The 19,175-nt window shown below is 44.7% G+C and overlaps 1 protein-coding gene across 1 annotated transcript; it reads right to left on the bottom strand.

The window, feature by feature from the left end:
• Nucleotides 1-2,323: 2,323 nt before the first annotated feature.
• Nucleotides 2,324-18,643, bottom strand: thap7 (THAP domain containing 7). Its single transcript, XM_084155380.1, has 5 exons — nucleotides 18,590-18,643; nucleotides 17,719-17,819; nucleotides 6,306-6,461; nucleotides 4,644-4,772; nucleotides 2,324-4,454 (listed from the first exon to the last, which is right to left on the bottom strand). The coding sequence occupies exons 2-5, from the start codon at nucleotides 17,796-17,798 to the stop codon at nucleotides 2,831-2,833; spliced, it is 1,989 nt and encodes a 662-aa protein (XP_084011506.1). The 5' UTR covers nucleotides 17,799-17,819; nucleotides 18,590-18,643; the 3' UTR covers nucleotides 2,324-2,830.
• Between the last annotated feature and the right edge of the window lie 532 nt (nucleotides 18,644-19,175).

Below are 19,175 nucleotides of genomic sequence, written 5' to 3'. Positions count from 1 at the left end.
TAAAGGTAGAAAGAAAAATGTTGGGGGGGAAAAACAACATTCCAAGTCTGGATTGTTTAAATTTTCCCTCAGATTGTGAGCCGATTGTTGCATGTTGTTTAGGACAGGGCACCTCAATTAAAGGGATGTTCCACTTAATACAATCTAACATGATTTTCTCCCTTACTTTGGCTGTACCTTATTGGCCAAGAAAATATTTTGGATGGATTTTGCTTCCCTAGATATTTTGAGTCATTTTGCGGTCATTGCTGTGACCCACACACTTCTGTACTATTTTGTGATTAAACTAATAGAAATGTCTTAAAATAACAACTAAAATATCAATTCCAGCAACCTTTTGGCGGCCCTTGTAATACGGTATAAATTACATGCATGCCAAATGTAATCAGTTACAGTGGGGAAAAAAAGTATTTAGTCAGCCACCAATTGTGCATGTTCTCCCACTTAAAAAGATGAGAGGCCTGTTATTTTCATCATAGGTACACGTCAACTATGACAGACAAAATGAGAAAAGAAAATCCAGAAAATCACATTGTAGGATTTTTAATGAATTTATTTGCAAATTATGGTGGAAAATAAGTATTTGGTCACCTACAAACAAGCAAGATTTCTGGCTCTCACAGACCTGTAACTTCTTATTTTAGAGGCTCCTCTGTCCTCCACTCGTTACCTGTATTAATGGCACCTGTTTGAACTTGTTATCAGTATAAAAGACACCTGTCCACAACCTCAAACAGTCACACTCCAAACTCCACTATGGCCAAGACCAAAGAGCTGTCAAAGGACACCAGAAACAAAATTGTAGACCTGCACCAGGCTGGGAAGACTGAATGTGCAATAGGTAAGCAGCTTGGTTTGAAGAAATCAACTGTGGGAGCAATTATTAGGAAATGGAAGACATACAAGACCACTGATAATCTCCCTCGATCTGGGGCTCCACGCAAGATCTCACCCCGTGGGGTCAAAATGATCACAAGAACGGTGAGCAAAAATCCCAGAACCACACGGGGGGACCTAGTGAATGACCTGCAGAGAGCTGGGACCAATGTAGCAAAGCCTACCATCAGTAACACACTACGCCGCCAGGGACTCAAATCCTGCAGTGCCAGACGTGTCCCCCTGCTTAAGGCAGTACATGTCCAGGCCCGTCTGAAGTTTGCTAGAGTGTATTTGGATGATCCAGAAGAGGATTGGGAGAATGTCATATGGTCAGATGAAACCAAAATATAACTTTTTGGTAAAAACTCAACTCGTCGTGTTTGGAGGACAAAGAATGCCGAGTTGCATCCAAAGAACACCATACCTACTGTAAAGCATGGGGGTGGAAACATCATGCTTTGGGGCTGTTTTTCTGCAAAGGGACCAGGACGACTGATCCGTGTAAAGGAAAGAATGAATGGGGCCATGTATCATGAGATTTTGAGTGAAAACCTCCTTCCATCAGCAAGGGCATTGAAGATGAAACGTGGCTGGGTCTTTCAGCATGACAATGATCCCAAACACACTGCCCGGGCAACGAAGGAGTGGCTTCGTAAGAAGCATTTCAAGGTCCTGGAGTGGCCTAGCCAGTCTCCAGATCTCAACCCCATAGAAAATCTTTGGAGGGAGTTGAAAGTCTGTGTTGCCCAGCGACAGCCCCAAAACATCACTGCTCTAGAGGAGATCTGCATGGAGGAATGGGCCAAAATACCAGCAACAGTGTGTGAAAACCTTGTGAAGACTTACAGAAAACGTTTGACCTGTGTCATTGCCAACACAAAAAATACTTATTTTCCACCATAATTTCCAAATAAATTCATTAAAAATCCTACAATGTGATTTTCTGGGAAAAAAAATCTCATTTTGTCTGTCATAGTTGACGTCTACCTATGATGAAAATTACAGGCCTCTCTCATCTTTTTAAGTGGGAGAACTTGCACAATTGGTGGCTGACTAAATACTTTTTTCCCCCCACTGTACATGGAATGTGTAGGCATGAACAAAGTCTTTGGCTTACAGATGGTGAAATTATTATACGTTATTTTATTAATACTGTAATAATTGTAAGTACAGGCAATGAAAAGTGTAACTGAGCATGATTTACAATGTATTTCATTAATTCTGTGATGTATGCTTTGAAATGTTTTCAATTACACGTTGTATGCTCTACTACAAGGGTTCCCAAACCTTTTCACTCAGGCCCCCTTCCAGCATTGGGGAACATCGCGCACCCCCCTTGCACATGCGTGCGCCACGTCTATTTCATGACACAAACTGTTCACACCCCTCTTGTTGGCGCAGAGAACATTTTGCAGGTTTAAAGCTAATTTTCTTGCTATTCTATACATTTGGCCATGTCTAATGTTTATTGAGTGACTCAAACATTACAACAAAATCTAGCTAAAAAAAAGTTAGCTGACATGGGCGAGTTGAGTTGATCTGGACATTTCGGACAAGTTATAAATAGCTCTCTAAGGTATGCAATGACTGACATGACAAGAGGAAAACTGATGATGCACTACCCAATTTCCAAATTGCACCTTGCCGACCCCTCGGCGCACCACACAGTTTGGGAACCACTGCTCTACTACACAAGCCTAAGTGAAGTGAGTAAATGGAATGTAATTTTTTTTTATGAAGCATTTTGGGTTGCATTTTTGGCTAACAAGCTGGTAAGAATATGACTGACTTATTTGTCCTGCTAAATGGTTCCTCTTGACTTTTCCATCTGATTAAGTTATAAGTTAACATTCCACCATCTTAGATGATGTACATAAAACACAACAGTATGCTGTCACCTTTGCACTCTATGAAGGCTTCCACCCTTTGGCCCTTTAATGTGATACAGCCTTCAGTCAATAAACTCACTGCTAAGCTGGAGCTGAAACCCCTCCAAGTGTTCTTTCAACCGCTCCCTCACATCACCGCTCACCACAGTAGTCCTGATGTCTGAGTGGTGGCCTCCCTGTCCATCAGTGGGCAATATAACCCTCAGCCCTCTACCCTCACCCTCTAAGCACACCCTATTTTTCTCCTCCACCAAGTCTCTGGGAAATCCCACCTCTGACACCAATATGCTTTGTGCTCCCACCTCTTCTGCCACTCCCTCCATCCCAACTGTGCTCTTCAGCCAGTCTTCGGAGGGTACAGGCACTAAGAGCAGTTGGCCCTCCTGCATCCAGAACACCTGCTCCTCCTGCTGCTGCTGGCTGTCCGCTGGCTCTGCTTCTATTGAGTTCAGGTCTGTGAGGAGTAGCCCTTGCTGGGAGGCTGGGCCAGGCTGCAGGAACTGAACCCGGCTGTGGGTATCCTGCAGTGCTGCTCTGCCCAAGGGCTGCGCCTGCATCTGCTGGAGGTCCACCTGTGATTGTGTTTGCAACAGGGGGATGGACAGCTGAGGGTTGCAGTGAAGTTCCACGCCAGCTTTCACCCCTTTCTCAGGTGGCAGCTCCACCATGACTACCTGCACATCTTCACCGCTCTCAGACGCGCCACAGTGATAGTAGTAGCTTTCATAGCTTTCCTGTGGCGCTCCTGCATATGTTGTGGCCTCTCCAACCTTTTGACCTCGAGCCTTCTTTGGAATTTGTCTTCCTCTTCGACCATCTCTGTCCCCCTCACCAACCTGAGAACTCCAAGAGCCATCATCCACAGTTCCCTGTCCACCTTTCCTTATCTGAGAGCTTCCCCTGGACACTTTAACCCCATCGTCTTCTCGCCCTTTTCCACAGTAGAAGCAGTAACCCCCCTCCTCTTCCAACCCAGTTTTAGTCTCTGTAGTCCGGACCCGCCCTCCCCAGTCAATCGGTTCCCCAGGTCCGTCTTCAAATAGCCCCAAGTCCTCTGGCACTCCATCCATCTCAGTCTCCTCTGGCTCGGCCAGGCTGGCACCTCCTCCTGCCTTATCTCCATGTACTCTCCTCTCCAACCCCTGAATTCGACCTCCCCTGCCCTTAGCTCCGTCCCGGGAGCGAAGCAGGGTGTGTTTCAGACGATTCTCTCTGAGGCGCAGGAGCGCATGCCGCAGCCGGTTCTCCCGCCGCCTGGCCGCACTGAGCAGACGCAGGGACTTCTCCAGGCTGTCGATGGCCCTGTCGTAACGCTTCCGCCACACCAGGGGGCAGTGCTGAGCATAGTTGTGTTCCTTCGGCAGGTAGAAGCCGGGAGGTGGGGGTAGGCGCAGCATGTATCGCGATGGGGAATGAGGACGGGGAGAGGATGAAGAGCCAGGAGGGTCTCCGGGTGAAGCGCCTGATGGGTGTTGAGGGGGACTCTGTGGTGTTTCGACAGTCGGTGCAGATATTCCATGGGTGGGAGGGAGGGACTGTGCTTTGCCCTGCTCCATCCAGATATTAGGTTCCCCATTGGGTGTCTCAGAGCTCTGAACTTGTTCTCCACTAACTATGTTTTTTGCTTCAGTTTCTTGTTGTGCGCCATTCTGGTTGTCTTGTTCCACTTTCAGAGAGCGGGACCTCCTAAAAAAGGAAAGATGACATTTAACACGCATCACAGCTCTTATCTACATGTAGGCCTACAATAGCGACTCATCATTTCTAATCATAAAGTGTACGACTACAATCAAATCGCACACTGTGCTACATGTACTTCCATATCCATACATATGATACAAAATATAACAAATACATGTTTTTATTTTATATTACCTAGTCTGTAGGCTTATGACAGTCTGTTTGCCCTTTCCTCTAGGAGTTTCACCCCCTCCTCTTCCTCCTGGCTGCGTGACCATTTCGAAGACTGTGGGCAATGCATCGTCCTTCAGCCTTCGGTACCCACTGTGTAAAGTTACCAGAAGGTAAGATTACGATCATTTAAAATGCTGGCAGTTATCCTTGATGCCTTGTTACATACCGTATATTTTCATACACTACATGACCAAAAGTATGTGGACACCTGCTCGTCGAACATCTCATTCCAAAATCATGGCCATTAATATGGAGTTGGTCCCACCTTTGCTGCTATAACAGCCTCCACTCTTCTGGGAAGGCTTTCCACTAGATGTTGGAACATTGCTGCAGGGACTTGCTTCCTTTCAGCCACAAGAGCATTAGTGAGGTCGGCACTGATGTTAGGCAATTAGGCCTGCCTCGCAGTCGGCGTTCTAATCAATCCAAAGGATGTGTGATGGGGTTGAGGTCAGGGCTCTGTGCAGGCCAGTCAAGTTCTTCCACACCGATCTCGACAAACCATTTCTGTATGGACCTCGCTTTCTGCACGGGGGCACTGTCATGCTGAAACAGGAAAGGGCCATCCCAAACTGTTACCACAAAGATGGAGGCACAGAATCGTCTACAATGTCATTGTATGCTGTAGCGTTAAGAGTTCCCCAAGGGGCCTAGCAAGAACCATGAAAAACAGCCCCAGACCATTATTCCTCCTCCACCAAACTTTACAGTTGGCACTATGCATTGGGGCAGGTAGCGTTCTCCTGGCATCCGCCAAACCCAGATTAGTCCGTCGGACTGCCAGATGGTGAAGCGTGATTCATCACTCCAGAGAACGCGTTTCCCCTGCTCCAGAGTCCAATGGAGGCGAGCTTTACACCACTCCAGCCGACGCTTGGCATTGCGCATGGTGATCTTAGGCTTGTGTGTGGAGCTCGGCCATGGAAACCCATTTCATGAAGCTCCCGAAGAACAGTTATTGTGCTGGCGTTGCTTCCAGAGGCAGTTTGGAACGCGGTAGTGAGTGTTGCAACCGAGGAGACGATTTTTACGCTCTACGCGCTTCAGCACTCAGCGGTCCCGTTCTGTGAGCTTGTGTGGCCTACCACTTCATGGCTGAGCCGTTGTTGCTCCTAGACGTTTCCACTTCAAAATAACATTACCAACATTTGAACAGTTGACTTGTTGGAAAGGTGGCATCCTATGATGGTGCCACGTTGAAAGTCACGTCAGTAAGACCATTCTACTGCCAATGATAGTCTACGGAGATTGCATGTCTGTGTGCTCGATTTTATACACCTGTCAGCAATGAGTGTGGATGAAATAGCCAAATCCACTAATTTGAAGGGTTGTCCACATACTTTTGTATAAATAGTGTATCTCTGTATCAATATCAACAGCACTAAGCTTACTTTGCAATTTATTGCATTTTCTTTCATTTCAGTCCTTATACAGACAATCCCCCCAAAATGTTGATTAAGGGGATAAACTGTAACGCTATCCATCAATACATAATCACCCTGACAGTTAGGCTGAAGTTTCTCCAGTGGAAACTAGGCACTAGAGATACAGTACATTATCACCTAATCTATGGAATTCTGAGGTAAACACTGCCCTCTATAAGTTGGAAGAGACACTACATACCTAACTCCTGAGAGTTCAAAACTCTCTGGGGTGAAGTGCTTGGAGCAGAAATAGATGAAGTTGCTCTGGGGGTCCCATGGCCCCTGGCCTTGTGGGCCCTTGCGGTGTGAGTTGATGATCCATAGGTCCCGGCGTGGGGTTCCGCGCTTTGGCAACCTGGCAACCACAGGAACTTAATGAAGACTTGCAATAATATGCATGGCAAAGTAATACATAGCATGCACATGGTTAAGCAGAAGAAATGTGTTCATTTAAAAATCTTCTGTATACAGTGAGGGGGAAAAAAAGTATTTGATCCCCTGCTGATTTTGTTCAAAATTTATTCAAAATAAAAAACTGAAATATTACATTTACATAAGTATTCAGACCCTTGTCATGACTTGCCCTCATGGGCTGAGGAGCAAAGATGCCGGCTAGGCAAATGTTTGAACACCCCCTCTCCTGGCGGCCAGTTTTATGACAGGTCGTAAATTCCTTGCAGAAACTTTATTTTCCGTGCCATGCAGTATTGGGAGAGGGAATTCCCTGTGGAACAGAGGAAGTCTTCCCGCCAAGACTCCAACATCCAAAAGTGGATAATGAAACAATATTCCTACTTCAAAGAATGTGGGAAATGGTCGGTGGGGACTTAAAGAACAATCCTGTGAAATTCGTTACTATGTTGTGATGTCATTAAAGACGGTGGAACAACATAACTGTATCTCTGGGGTTGTACACTTCCCAGTTATGAGGTTTGCATCTAATTGTTGTATAAAACAAATTATTAAGTATAATAATACTTTTGTGAAGATAACAATGTGATTTTAGCATTCTAGATGAGATGATTGTTTTCCATATTGATTTGTTCTCAGTCAGTGGCCACACCCAGATGAGCACAAACATGATGGAACGCCCCTTTTACCACGAGGGCATAAAAAGCCTTGAAAAACAAATCAACATTAGACCAGGAAGCGTGAAGTAGTTTACAAATGTCCGATAGGTGAATTCCTTTGTCTCTTCCTTCCCCCCCCCCCCCCTTCTCTCTGAATCAGCCAACCCTCCTTCTACCCAAGCATTCATGCTATTGTTATTCCAGTCCACTAGGGACCTGTTTTCATTGTATTACATTAGTAATCAATAACCTCTGTGTGTGTGGTTATTATTTAGTTAGTTAGTAAATAAATAACCTTTTAAGAGGAACAGGACTAATGAAGAGAATGGAATGTATGTAGCTACTGTACTCAAAATGTAGCTAGCTTGTTGCTACCTGGATAGCTAACTAAACAACAGCTGGAACGACCTAACTGTAATGTTTACAAGTAACGTTATCCCCACAAACTGGCAACTAGATGACCAATAGAACAGTTGGTCCTAATTTGGAATTAATCTAAAACAATTATAGATAACTAACTAGCTAGTTGGCTTGGTAAGATATGTTTGTATTAACCGGGCTTCTGCATTTGGAGACGCTTCTCTCCGTTGGGACAGACGTGAACTAGCTAAATTGATTCAGTAGCTAGCTTTACACTTAACTAGCTAACAGTAGCTACTAAGGGTAAGTTTATAACCTACACTTATTTTTTATTTTATTTTTACATACTGGTAACCGGAGTCGTTTAAAAGGAATTCAAGACAAGGGTGACTAGTTAACGTTAGCTTGACTCTCTCTGTGGGTTTCATACCGTGGGAGGAGGGGTTGGTTCGTTGACAGAGAGCGATGGCTAGCTAATATGCTAACTATTCTAGCTAGCTAACAAACTGGCTGAATAAATTGATGACGTACTCACTCAAACTGTCAAAACTAACCCAAAACTTTACACAACGTTAGACATGGACATGAATGATCTGTTTAGTGTGTTAACACACTATTGGTAGTTTGTTGTAACCGAGTATTGGTGCTAAACATGTGTTATTGGAAGCTAGCATGCTAGTTAGCTATGGCATCATAGGATACGGTGCCCTGGGCGGTTTTCACGGAAGAATACTGTAACAAATTAGCTAGCTGAATAAACTAAGTTAGAGTCTATTCCTAGAAAATATTGAACCGCTGTAGTTTACAACAATTATAATTTCTAAAGTGGAAGTTGGGAGAGTTATATTTGAGTGTTTCAGTGAAAGGTAAGTGAGGGAGGCCCCGCTCTCTCGCTTCCCCAGATGTTTAGTTAATTTTATTCGGATCTCTTTTGCATTATTGTAGCCTTTTCTGTAGCCTGTCAACTATGTGTCTGTCTATCCCTGTTCTCTCCTCTCTGCACAGGCCATACAAACGCTTCACACCACGTGGCTGCTGCCACTCTAATCTGGTGGTCCCTGCGAGCACGAGCCACGTGGACTTCCAGGTCTCCGGCAGCCTCTGGAACTGCCGTTCTGAGGCCAACAAGGCATAGTTCATCTCAGCCTATGCTACCCTCCAGTCCCTCGACTTCTTGGCAGTGACAGAAACATGGATTACCACAGAAAACACTGCTACTCCTACTGCTCTTTCCTCGTCTGATCATGTGTTCTCACATACCCGAGAGCATCTGGTCAGCGCGGTGGTGGCACAGGAATCCTCATCTCTCCCAAGTGGACATTCTCTCTTTTTCCCCTGACCCATCTGTCTATCTCCTCATTTGAATTCCATGCTGTCACAGTCACTAGCCCATTCAAGCTTAACATCCTTATCATTTATCGCCCTCCAGGTTCCCTTGGAGAGTTCATCAATGAGCTTGACAAGTTCATTTCCTGAGGATGGCTCACCCCTCACAGTTCTGGGTGACTTTAACCTCCCTACGTCTGCCTTTGACTCATTTCTCTCTGCCTCCTTCTTTCCACTCCTTTCCTCTTTTGACCTCACCCTCTCACCATCCCCCCCTACGCACAAGGCAGGCAATACGCTTGACCTCATCTTTACTAGATGCTGTTGTTCTACTAATCTCACTGCAACTCCCCTCCAAGTCTCTGACCACTACTTTGTATCCTTTTCTCTCTCGCTCTCCTCCAACACTACTCACTCTGCCCCTACTCAGATGGTAATGTGCCATCGCAACCTTCGCTCTCTCTCTCCCGCTACTCTCTCCTCTTCCATCCTATCATCTCTTCCCTCTGCTAAATCCTTCTCCCTCCGATCTCCTGATTCTGCTGCCTCAACCCTCCTCTCCTCCCTTTCTGCATCTTTTGACTCTCTATGTCCCCTATCCTCCCGGCCGGCTCGGTCCTCCCCTCCTGCTCCGTGGCTTGACGACTCATTGCGAGCTCACAGAACAGGGCTCCAGGCAGCCGAGCGGAAATGGAGGAAAACTAGACTCCCTGCGGACCTGTCATCTTTTCACTCCCTCCTCTCTACATTTTCTTCCTCTGTTTCTGCTGCTAAAGCCACTTTCTACCACTCTAAATTCCAAGCCTCTGCCTCTAACCCTAGGAAGCTCTTTGCCACCTTCTCCTCCCTGCTGAATCCTCCTCCTCCTCCTCCCCCCTCCCTCTCTGTGGATGACTTCGTCAACCATTTTGAAAAGAATGTTGACGACATCCGATCCTCATTTATTAAGTCAAATGACACCGCTGGTCCTGCTCACACTGCCCTACCCTATGCTTTGACTTCTTTCTCCCCTCTCTCTCCAGATGAAATCTTGCGACTTGTGACGGACGGCCGCCCAACAACCTTCCCGCTTGACCCTATCCCCTCCTCTCTTCTCCAGACCATTTCCGGAGACCTTCTCCCTTACCTCACCTCGCTCATCAACTCATCCTTGACCGCTGGCCATGTCCCTTCCGTCTTCGAGAGAGCGAGAGTTGCACCCCTCCTCAAAAAACCTACACTCGATCCCTCCGATGTCAACAACTACAGACCAGTATCACTTCTTTCTTTTCCTCTCCAAAACTCTTGAGCGTGCCGTCTCTAGCCAACTCTCCTGCTATCTCTCTCAGAATGACCTTCTTGATCCAAACCAGTCAGGTTTCAAGACTGGTCATTCAACTGAGACTGCTATTCTCTGTGTCACAGAGGCTCTCTGCACTGCTAAAGCTAACTCTCTCCTCTGCTCTTATCCTTCTAGACCTATCTTCTGCCTTTGATACTGTGAACCATCAGATCCACCTCTCCACCCTCTCCGAGTTGGGCACCTCCGGCGCTGCTCACTCTTGGATTGCGTCCTACCTGACAGGTCGCTCCTACCAGGTGGCGTGGCGAGAATCTGTCTCCGCACCACGTGCTCTCACCACTGGTGTCCCCCAGGGCTCAGTTCTAGGCCCTCTCCTATTCTCTCTATACACCAAGTCACTTGGCTCTGTCATATCCTCACACGGTCTCTCCTATCATTGCTACGCAGACGACACACAATTAATTTTCTCCTTTCCCCCTTCTGATAACCAGGTGGCGAATCGCATCTCTGCATGTCTGGCAGACATATCAGTGTGGATGTCGGATCACCACCTCAAGCTGAACCTCGGCAAGACGGAGCTGCTCTTCCTCCCGGGGAAGGACTGCCCGCTCCATGATCTCGCCATCACGGTTGACAATTCCATTGTATCCTCCTCCCAGAGTGTAAAGAACCTTGGCGTGACCCTGGACAACACCCTGTCATTCTCCGCTAACATCAAAGCGGTGACCCGATCCTGTAGGTTCATGCTCTACAACATTCGCAGTACGACCCTACCTTACACAGGAAGCGGCACAGGTCCTAATCCAGGCACTTGTCATCTCCCGTCTGGATTACTGCAACTTGTTGTTGGCTGGGCTCCCTGCCTGTGCCATTAAACCCCTACAACTTATCCAGAACGCTGCAGCCCGTCTGGTGTTCAACCTTCCCAAGTTCTCTCATGTCACCCCGCTCCTCCGCACACTCCACTGGCTTCCAGTTGAAGCTTGCATCTACTACAAAACCATGGTGCTTGCCTACGGCGCTGTGAGGGGGATGGCACCTCCTTACCTTCAGGCTCTGATCAGACCCTACACCCAAACGAGGGCACTACGTTGATCCACCTCTGGCCTGCTAGCCCCCCTACCTCTACGGAAGCACAGTTCCCGCTCAGCCCAGTCAAAGCTATTCGCTGCTCTGGCACCCCAATGGTGGAAAAAGCTCCCCCACGACACCAGGACAGCGGATTCACTGTCCACCTTCTGGAGACACTTGAAACCCTACCTCTTTAAGGAATACCTGGAATTGTATAACAGTAATCCTTCTACCCCCCCCCCTCCCTCCCCTACATAAAAAAAAAGAAGGGGAGTGGCTGTCCCACTGGCTATCCTAAGTTGAACGCACCAATTTGTAAGTCGCACTGGATAAGAGCTTCTGCTAAATGACTTAAATGTAAATGTCATAATTAAGCCAATTTGTATATTGCTGATTCATCAGTAAGGTTAGGGTTCTTGCAGGTTCAAGCATTATGCAAAGTTCAGAATGAGACTGATAAGAGGTAATTATTGAATAAGTGTCTTATCGGTATATAACATATATCTTCTAAGAGTTTAATTCTGGAGATGGTAACTCATTAAACAACTTCTTCCGTGGTGCCCCAAATTCCTAATGAGTTAATTGTTACATTACTTAATTTAATCAAGTGACAATTAAACATAGTTAGTTGATTCGATAAATAACAGTCACCATATTAATATAAGTCACGTCAAGACACCCTTTACTCAGTACTTTGTTGAAGCACCTTTGGCAGCGATTACAGCCTCGAGTCTTCTTGGGTATGACCCTACAAGCTTGGCACACCTGTATTTAAGGAGTTTCTCCCATTCTTCTCTGCAGATCCTCTCAAGCTCTGTCAGGTTGGATGGGGAGCGGCACAGCTATTTTCAGGTCTCTCCAGAGATGTTCGATCGGGTTCAAGTCCGGGCTCTGGCTGAGCCACTCAAGGACATTCAGAGACTTGTCCCGAAGCCACTCCTGCGTTGTCTTGGCTGTGTGCTTAGGGTCATTGTCCTGTTGGAAGGTGAACCTTCGCCCCAGTCTGAGGTCCTGAGTGCTCTGGAGCAGGTTTTCATCAAGGATCTCTCTGTACTTTGCTCCGTTCATCTTTCCCTCGATCCTGACTAGTCTCCCAGTCCCTGCCGCCGATAAATATCCCCACAGCATGATGCTGCCACCACCATGCTTCACCGTAGGGATGGTGCCAGGTTTCCTCCAGACGTGACGCTTGGCATTCAGGCCAAAAAGTTCAATCTTGGTTTCATTGTGTGTATTGTGTGTAGATTGATGAGGGAAAAAATAATTTAATCAATTTTAGATTAAGGCTGTAACGTAACAACATTTGCAAAAAGGGAAGGGGTCTGAATACTTTCCAAATGCCCTGTACAAGTCACAGGGCTCTATTTTAACAAATCTAACACAATGGTCAATCTTAGTGGTGGTGTTATAGGATCGGGGGTGTGAGAAATATTTTTGCTATTTTCACAACTGGAATTATGGGCACAGTAGCTGCCGGTGGTGCGAAATGGCTGGGTTTTGATGAATAAACAAGTTGTGCATGTGTCGAGGCTTGCCCCTCGCTGGCCAATCAGAACATGCTCCATGAATAAATATGTTATTGCTCCAAGTTGTGTATTTACGGTCTTTTCTGTATTGCGTTGTCATCAACACCAATTAGAATGTTAGTCCGTTATAGCCTAGTTTGTTAAATAGCCTGCCCCATATTTGCTAAATATGTTTAACATGTTTGCAGTCCACAATGTTCTAATTGCTTTGCTTCATTATGGAAATACAGTGAGCTCCATAATTCATTGGACAGTGACCATTGTTTTGTTATTTTGGTTCTGTACTCTAGCACTTTGAGTTTGAAAGGATACAATGACAATGAGCGTGAAGTGCAGACTGTCAGCTTTAATTTGAGGGTATTTTCATACATATCGGATGAACCGTTTAGAAATGACAGCACCTTTTGTACATGGTCCCCCCATTTTAAGGTACTACAAGTATTTGTTAAATTGGCTTCACAGATGTGTGTCGTTAGGCAGGTGTATTCATTTGTGTCGTTAGTGAATGCAGGAGAGCTGTTGATGAATAGTAATGATTCTAGACGTTGCTATTGCCTTTGGAGGTTGTTATTGGGGTGTGACAACATGAGGAAGACAGCAGTGTCGATGCAAATGAAGTTGGCCGTCATAAGGCTCAGAAATGAAAATCAATCATTCAGGAACATTGCAAAAACCCTGGCCATGCCCAAGTCAACAGTTTTGTTCATCATTAACAAGAAAAAAACAACCGGTGAACTCAATTATGTCAAAAGACCCGGTAGACAGAGGAAGACCACTGTAGTGGATGACCGGAGAATACTCTCTATGGTGAAGAAAAAACCCCTGATAACAGCCCAACAGATCAAAAACACTATGCTGGATGCAGGTGTAGATGTGTCAAAGTCTACCATACGCAGAAGACTACACCAGCAGGACTACAGAGGGTACACTACAAGATGCAAACCACTGATAAGCCTGAAGAACAGAAAGGCAAGATTACAGTTTGCTAAAAAGCACCTAAAAGAGCCCCAAGAGTTCTGGAAAAAAAGTATTGTGGACAGATGAGACAAAGATTAACATGTACCAGAGTGATGGAAAGACAAAAGTGTGGAGAAAAAAAAGAAATGCCCATGATCCAAAGCATACCACCTCATCCATGAAACATGGTGGAGGGGGTGTTATGGCTTGGGCCTGTATGGCTGCCAGTGGAACAGGCTCACTTGTCTTCATCGATGATGTGACTGCAGACAGAAGTAGAACAATGAATTCTGAAGTCTACAGAAATATTTTATCTGCTCAGATAAAACCAAATGCCTCCAAACTCATTGGATGGCACTTAATCATGCAACAAGACAATGACCCTAAACATACTGCTAGAGCAACAAAGGGGTTTTTGATGACCAAAAAGTGGAAAATCCTTGACTGGCCGAGTCAATCACCAGATCTGAATCCAATTGAACATGCATTTTACATGCTGAAGAGGAGACTTAAGGCAATAAGTCCCCGAAACAAGCAGGAACTTAAGATGGCTGCAGTACAGGCCTGGCAGAGCATCACCAGGGAAGATACCCAGCGTCTGGTGATGGCGATGCATCGCAGACTTCAAGCAGTCATTGCATGCAAAGGATATGCGACCAAATATTAACAATGATTACTTTATTCTATATTATGTTAAACTGTCCAATGTTTTTTGATGCCCGAAAATGGGGGGGACCATGTACAAAAGCTTCTATAATTCGTAAACGGTTCATCCGATATGTATGAAAATACCCTCAAATTAAAGCTGACAGTCTGCACTACACCCTCATTGTCATTGTATCCTTTCAAACTCAAAGTGCTAGAGTACAGAACCAAAATAACAAAAGAATGGTCACTGTCCAGTGAATTATGGAGCTCACTGTATATTTTTAAACATAGGCTATAGCATTCGGACTGATATAGGGGCTAGGCCGACTGTAAATTGCAGTACGGACAAGGACATTGATGATATTGATGCCAAACGTAGTCAATAAGCAAGATTAAATTCACTAGGCTATTGATAAGGCCTAAAAAGACAGTGTATAACTCTAATCACATTCTAATAAAAATGAAACAATAACTTGTTTTCAATGTCTAAATACTGTTACAGGCACCATAATTGCTCCCCGTGGGCATATAATACAGACAAGGCATCTTAGACTATGGAGTGTTTGACGCACATCCAAACTTTTCAAAGAGGCTGGATAAAGATCCAATATAAAGACAAAGGGGAAATGTCCACTCACTGTTATACTGCTCGCAAATGTAATGTTTAATAAACATAATGGAACCATTTTACAGATCATATTTTAACTTCTCCAGAAATAGCATTACATTCGAGCCATGTACGTGCACACCATAAACCCATGGACGGTGAATCTTTATTTTAATTTGACGAAAACCTTGTTTTTTAAACCAACAACGATATTTCTAAATAGGATCGGTCATAAAAATGAAAAGAAATCGATTCTCTCGTTCCATGGAACTCTGTGCACACGCAGGCCTAAATATCTTTACGCAGAACATTCGCACCTCTATACAAAATACTAGGCTCCTGTCAATTGTATCGTTGCCTATGTGCAAGGCAGATTCTTTAAAAAATCTGCCATTGATATAGCATTATAGGAGGACAATAGTTTGGACTTGAGCGTGTCTTTGGTAATCCGACGAGGGGCGCTCTTTGAAAATGGGGATGAACAAGCAAAAAGAAGTATGCTAGTAGCCTATGTGAATTGTGAATAATGAAAAAGCATGAGGGCAAAAACCTCCACAATATTTCAAAGCACTCTCAGTAGACTATTTAAAACCCCTTTATTCATAGACTACTTGGCTAATGGCCAGGATAAAAAGACACCTACAGTGGGGGGAAAAAGTATTTAGTCAGCCACCAATTGTGCAAGTTCTCCCACTTAAAAATATGAGAGAGGCCTGTAATTTTCATCATAGGTACACGTCAACTATGACAGACAAAATGAGGAAAAAAAATCCAGAAAATCACATTGTAGGATTTTTAATGAATTTATTTGCAAATTATGGTGGAAATAAGTATTTGGTCAATAACAAAAGTTTCTCAATACTTTGTTATATACCCTTTGTTGGCAATGACACAGGTCAAACGTTTTCTGTAAGTCTTCACAAGGTTTCACACACTGTTGCTGGTATTTTGGCCCATTCCTCCATGCAGATCTCCTCTAGAGCAGTGATGTTTTGGGGCTGTCGCTGGGCAACACGGACTTTCAACTCCCTCCAAAGATTTTCTATGGGGTTGAGATCTGGAGACTGGCTAGGCCTCTCCAGGACCTTGAAATGATTCTTACGAAGCCACTCCTTCGTTGCCCGGGCGGTGTGTTTGGGATCATTGTCATGCTGAAAGACCCAGCCACGTTTCATCTTCAATGCCCTTGCTGATGGAAGGAGGTTTTCACACGATACATGGCCCCATTCATTCTTTCCTTTACACGGATCAGTCGTCCTGGTCCCTTTGCAGAAAAACAGCCCCAAATCATGATGTTTCCACCCCCATGCTTCACAGTAGGTATGGTGTTCTTTGGATGCAACTCAGCATTCTTTGTCCTCCAAACACGACGAGTTGAGTTTTTACCAAAAAGTTCTATTTTGTTTTTATCTGACCATATGACATTCTCCCAATCCTCTTCTGGATCATCCAAATGCACTCTAGCAAACTTCAGACGGGCCTGGACATGTACTGGTTTAAGCAGGGGGACACGTCTGGCACTGCAGGATTTGAGTCCCTGGCGGCGTAGTGTGTTACTGATGGTAGGCTTTGTTACTTTGGTCCCAGCTCTCTGCAGGTCATTCACTAGGTCCCCCCGTGTGGTTCTGGGATTTCTGCTCACCGTTCTTGTGATCATTTTGACCCCACGGGGTGAGATCTTGCGTGGAGCCCCAGATCGAGGGAGATTATCAGTGGTCTTGTATGTCTTCCATTTCCTAATAATTGCTCCCACAGTTGATTTCTTCAAACCAAGCTGCTTACCTATTGCAGATTCAGTCTTCCCAGCCTGGTGCAGGTCTACAATTTTGTTTCTGGTGTCCTTTGACAGCTATTTGGTCTTGGCCATAGTGGCGTTTGGAGTGTGACTGTTTGAGGTTGTGGACAGGTGTCTTTTATACTGATAACAAGTTCAAACAGGTGCCATTAATACAGGTAACGAGTGGAGGACAGAGGAGCCTCTTAAAGAAGAAGTTACAGGTCTGTGAGAGCCAGAAATCTTGCTTGTTTGTAGGTGACCAAATACTTATTTTCCACCATAATTTGCAAATAAATTCATTAAAAGTCCTACAATGTGATTTTCTGGAATTTTTTTCCTCAATTTGTCTGTCATAGTTGACGTGTACCTAAGATGAGAATTACAGGCCTCTCATCTTTTTAAGTGGGAGAACTTGCACAATTGGTGGCTGACTAAATACTTTTTTTCCCCACTGTATGCTATGCTACTAAACCAGCATTTAATAAGGGGAGGGGAGGCTATGCTTCGTTTTTAATCAAATTAAACAAAATGGGGGGAAACCATTCGTTTTTATGTTTCTAAATACGAGCCTATGAAAATCACCAGCACAAAATAAACGTATCTCATTCCATGGGCACTGTGCATCATGGCTGGATAGGCTGCGCTTCCACTCTCAAAATACATGGCATTATTAACTGCGTTACCGTTAAGACCTGCTTTTTGTGGGTCTTAAAACTTCCCATTAGTGCTGCATGAAATGTTCACTTTTGCACTTGTTTTTAAGGCACACCTCAAATATTGCCACCCCTCCCACCTCAGCGTAAGCGAGCTGACATTATACAGGTAAATTGCCAAACCTGCTGTTAGGGCTGGAAAATGCAATTGCAACAGTTTTTACATGACAAAATTGCAAACTAACATGTGTTTGACACTTGCGTCTCCTTAGCGCCATCCGAAAATAGAGCCCACAGTCTTAATGGTTAGGTAAAATTAGATTGGATCCACTTACCTGTGAAAGGTAATGCCAGCCTTACGATTTTCCCTGGTGTCACGGGATTTGCATCCACCTGCGGAGCAGTGTCTAGGCATCTGAGCAAGATAGCTGGAAAGCTGAGGGGGCAAAACATTTGTTATTACAGCCATCTATAGATAAACCATTCTCTGACGTACCCCTACACATTAACTTATATGGTACTTAATTAGTTTGAATAAAATATTTATATATTTAAGGGTTAATTAAATAAATTTGTCATAACACGAAACATAGTGATTCTGTGACAATGAAGGTACCTGTGCTGTAGTCTACTGCTATTCCCAAATTCTAAACCGTGCGCATTCATTCGTTATTTATGGTCCAGACCCATTTCATTTGTGCTTGCGCCAATAAATAAAAGGAGGAGCACTCGATTTATGTCACCGCCCGACGTGCCATCCGATGGAATGGTCCCAAAAATGTACACCACGCCCACCCGGCTAGCCTTCAAACTAAATCGAGCACATCTAGTCAGTCAAACTCGCGCAATTTGCCTTGCCTGGAAAGCGCTTGTTTCATCATAAAAAGAAAACACGATTGCTGACTCAGGAGTTCATTTGGTTGTTGACCATTGTTAGCAAACAACCATTGCATGTTATTTTTCACAGTGGCAATATCATCGCCGCAAAACACATTCATTTCCAGCAGTCAGACTGTTAGCTAGCTAGCTAACGTACAGAAGTTGTAAGCCAGCAAGCTAGCTAACGACTGGCTAGCTCAGAAACGACTGTGGTTGAAGCTGACTGCCGTCTTTGCTGTCCATACTTCAACAACAGTTTGACTATTAACACATATAGTATAAGGTTGTGCAGTTTGTATTTTAAAAGTGTATAACTTGAAGAATTACCTTAACACGCAATCTTTCGACCTCACGAAGATGGCCGTCTTGCTCTTCCTCCCCTGCGATGACGACTAGCCTACCATAAAGCCCGCCTCCTTTCTATCTAGCCAATGAATGTATGTAGGTGGTAGGTGAGGTAGTTTGCGTTCGATAATATCCAATCAGATCGTTTTTGAAGACATGTTGCTGATCTGGTTATGGTTTAATGTTCCATCCAGAGTTTTTAGTAAGAACTGTGCGGCATCAGAAGCATAAGTACCTTTTCTTAGACAGTAGAATTCTGCTCCAGCATGGAATGTTTTCCTGACAACAATACACGTTGCTGATTGATGTGTTGTTGTATTGTTTTTCTGCAGTTGTTTACAGGGTAGTGTAGATAGATGTTTTCTTTCTACTAAATGTATTGGTAAGTCATTGTATTTAACAAACTTCAAAGTACTTTTCTTAGGAGCGCGTGGTATGCGCGCAGGCAGCTCGAGATCATTCGATTGACAGTTCTTGGTGCCTAGTGATGGACGTTAGTCTCGCTTCAGAAGCGGGATTCCTTTACAGAAAAGTTAAATGCCCGTTCAGTGGCGCTTATAAACGATCT

The sequence above is a fragment of the Coregonus lavaretus genome (assembly GCF_964263955.1).
Source record: "Coregonus lavaretus genome assembly, chromosome: 3".
NCBI classification, from domain to species: domain Eukaryota; kingdom Metazoa; phylum Chordata; class Actinopteri; order Salmoniformes; family Salmonidae; genus Coregonus; species Coregonus lavaretus.
This window is presented reverse-complemented; position numbering and strand designations above follow the sequence as displayed.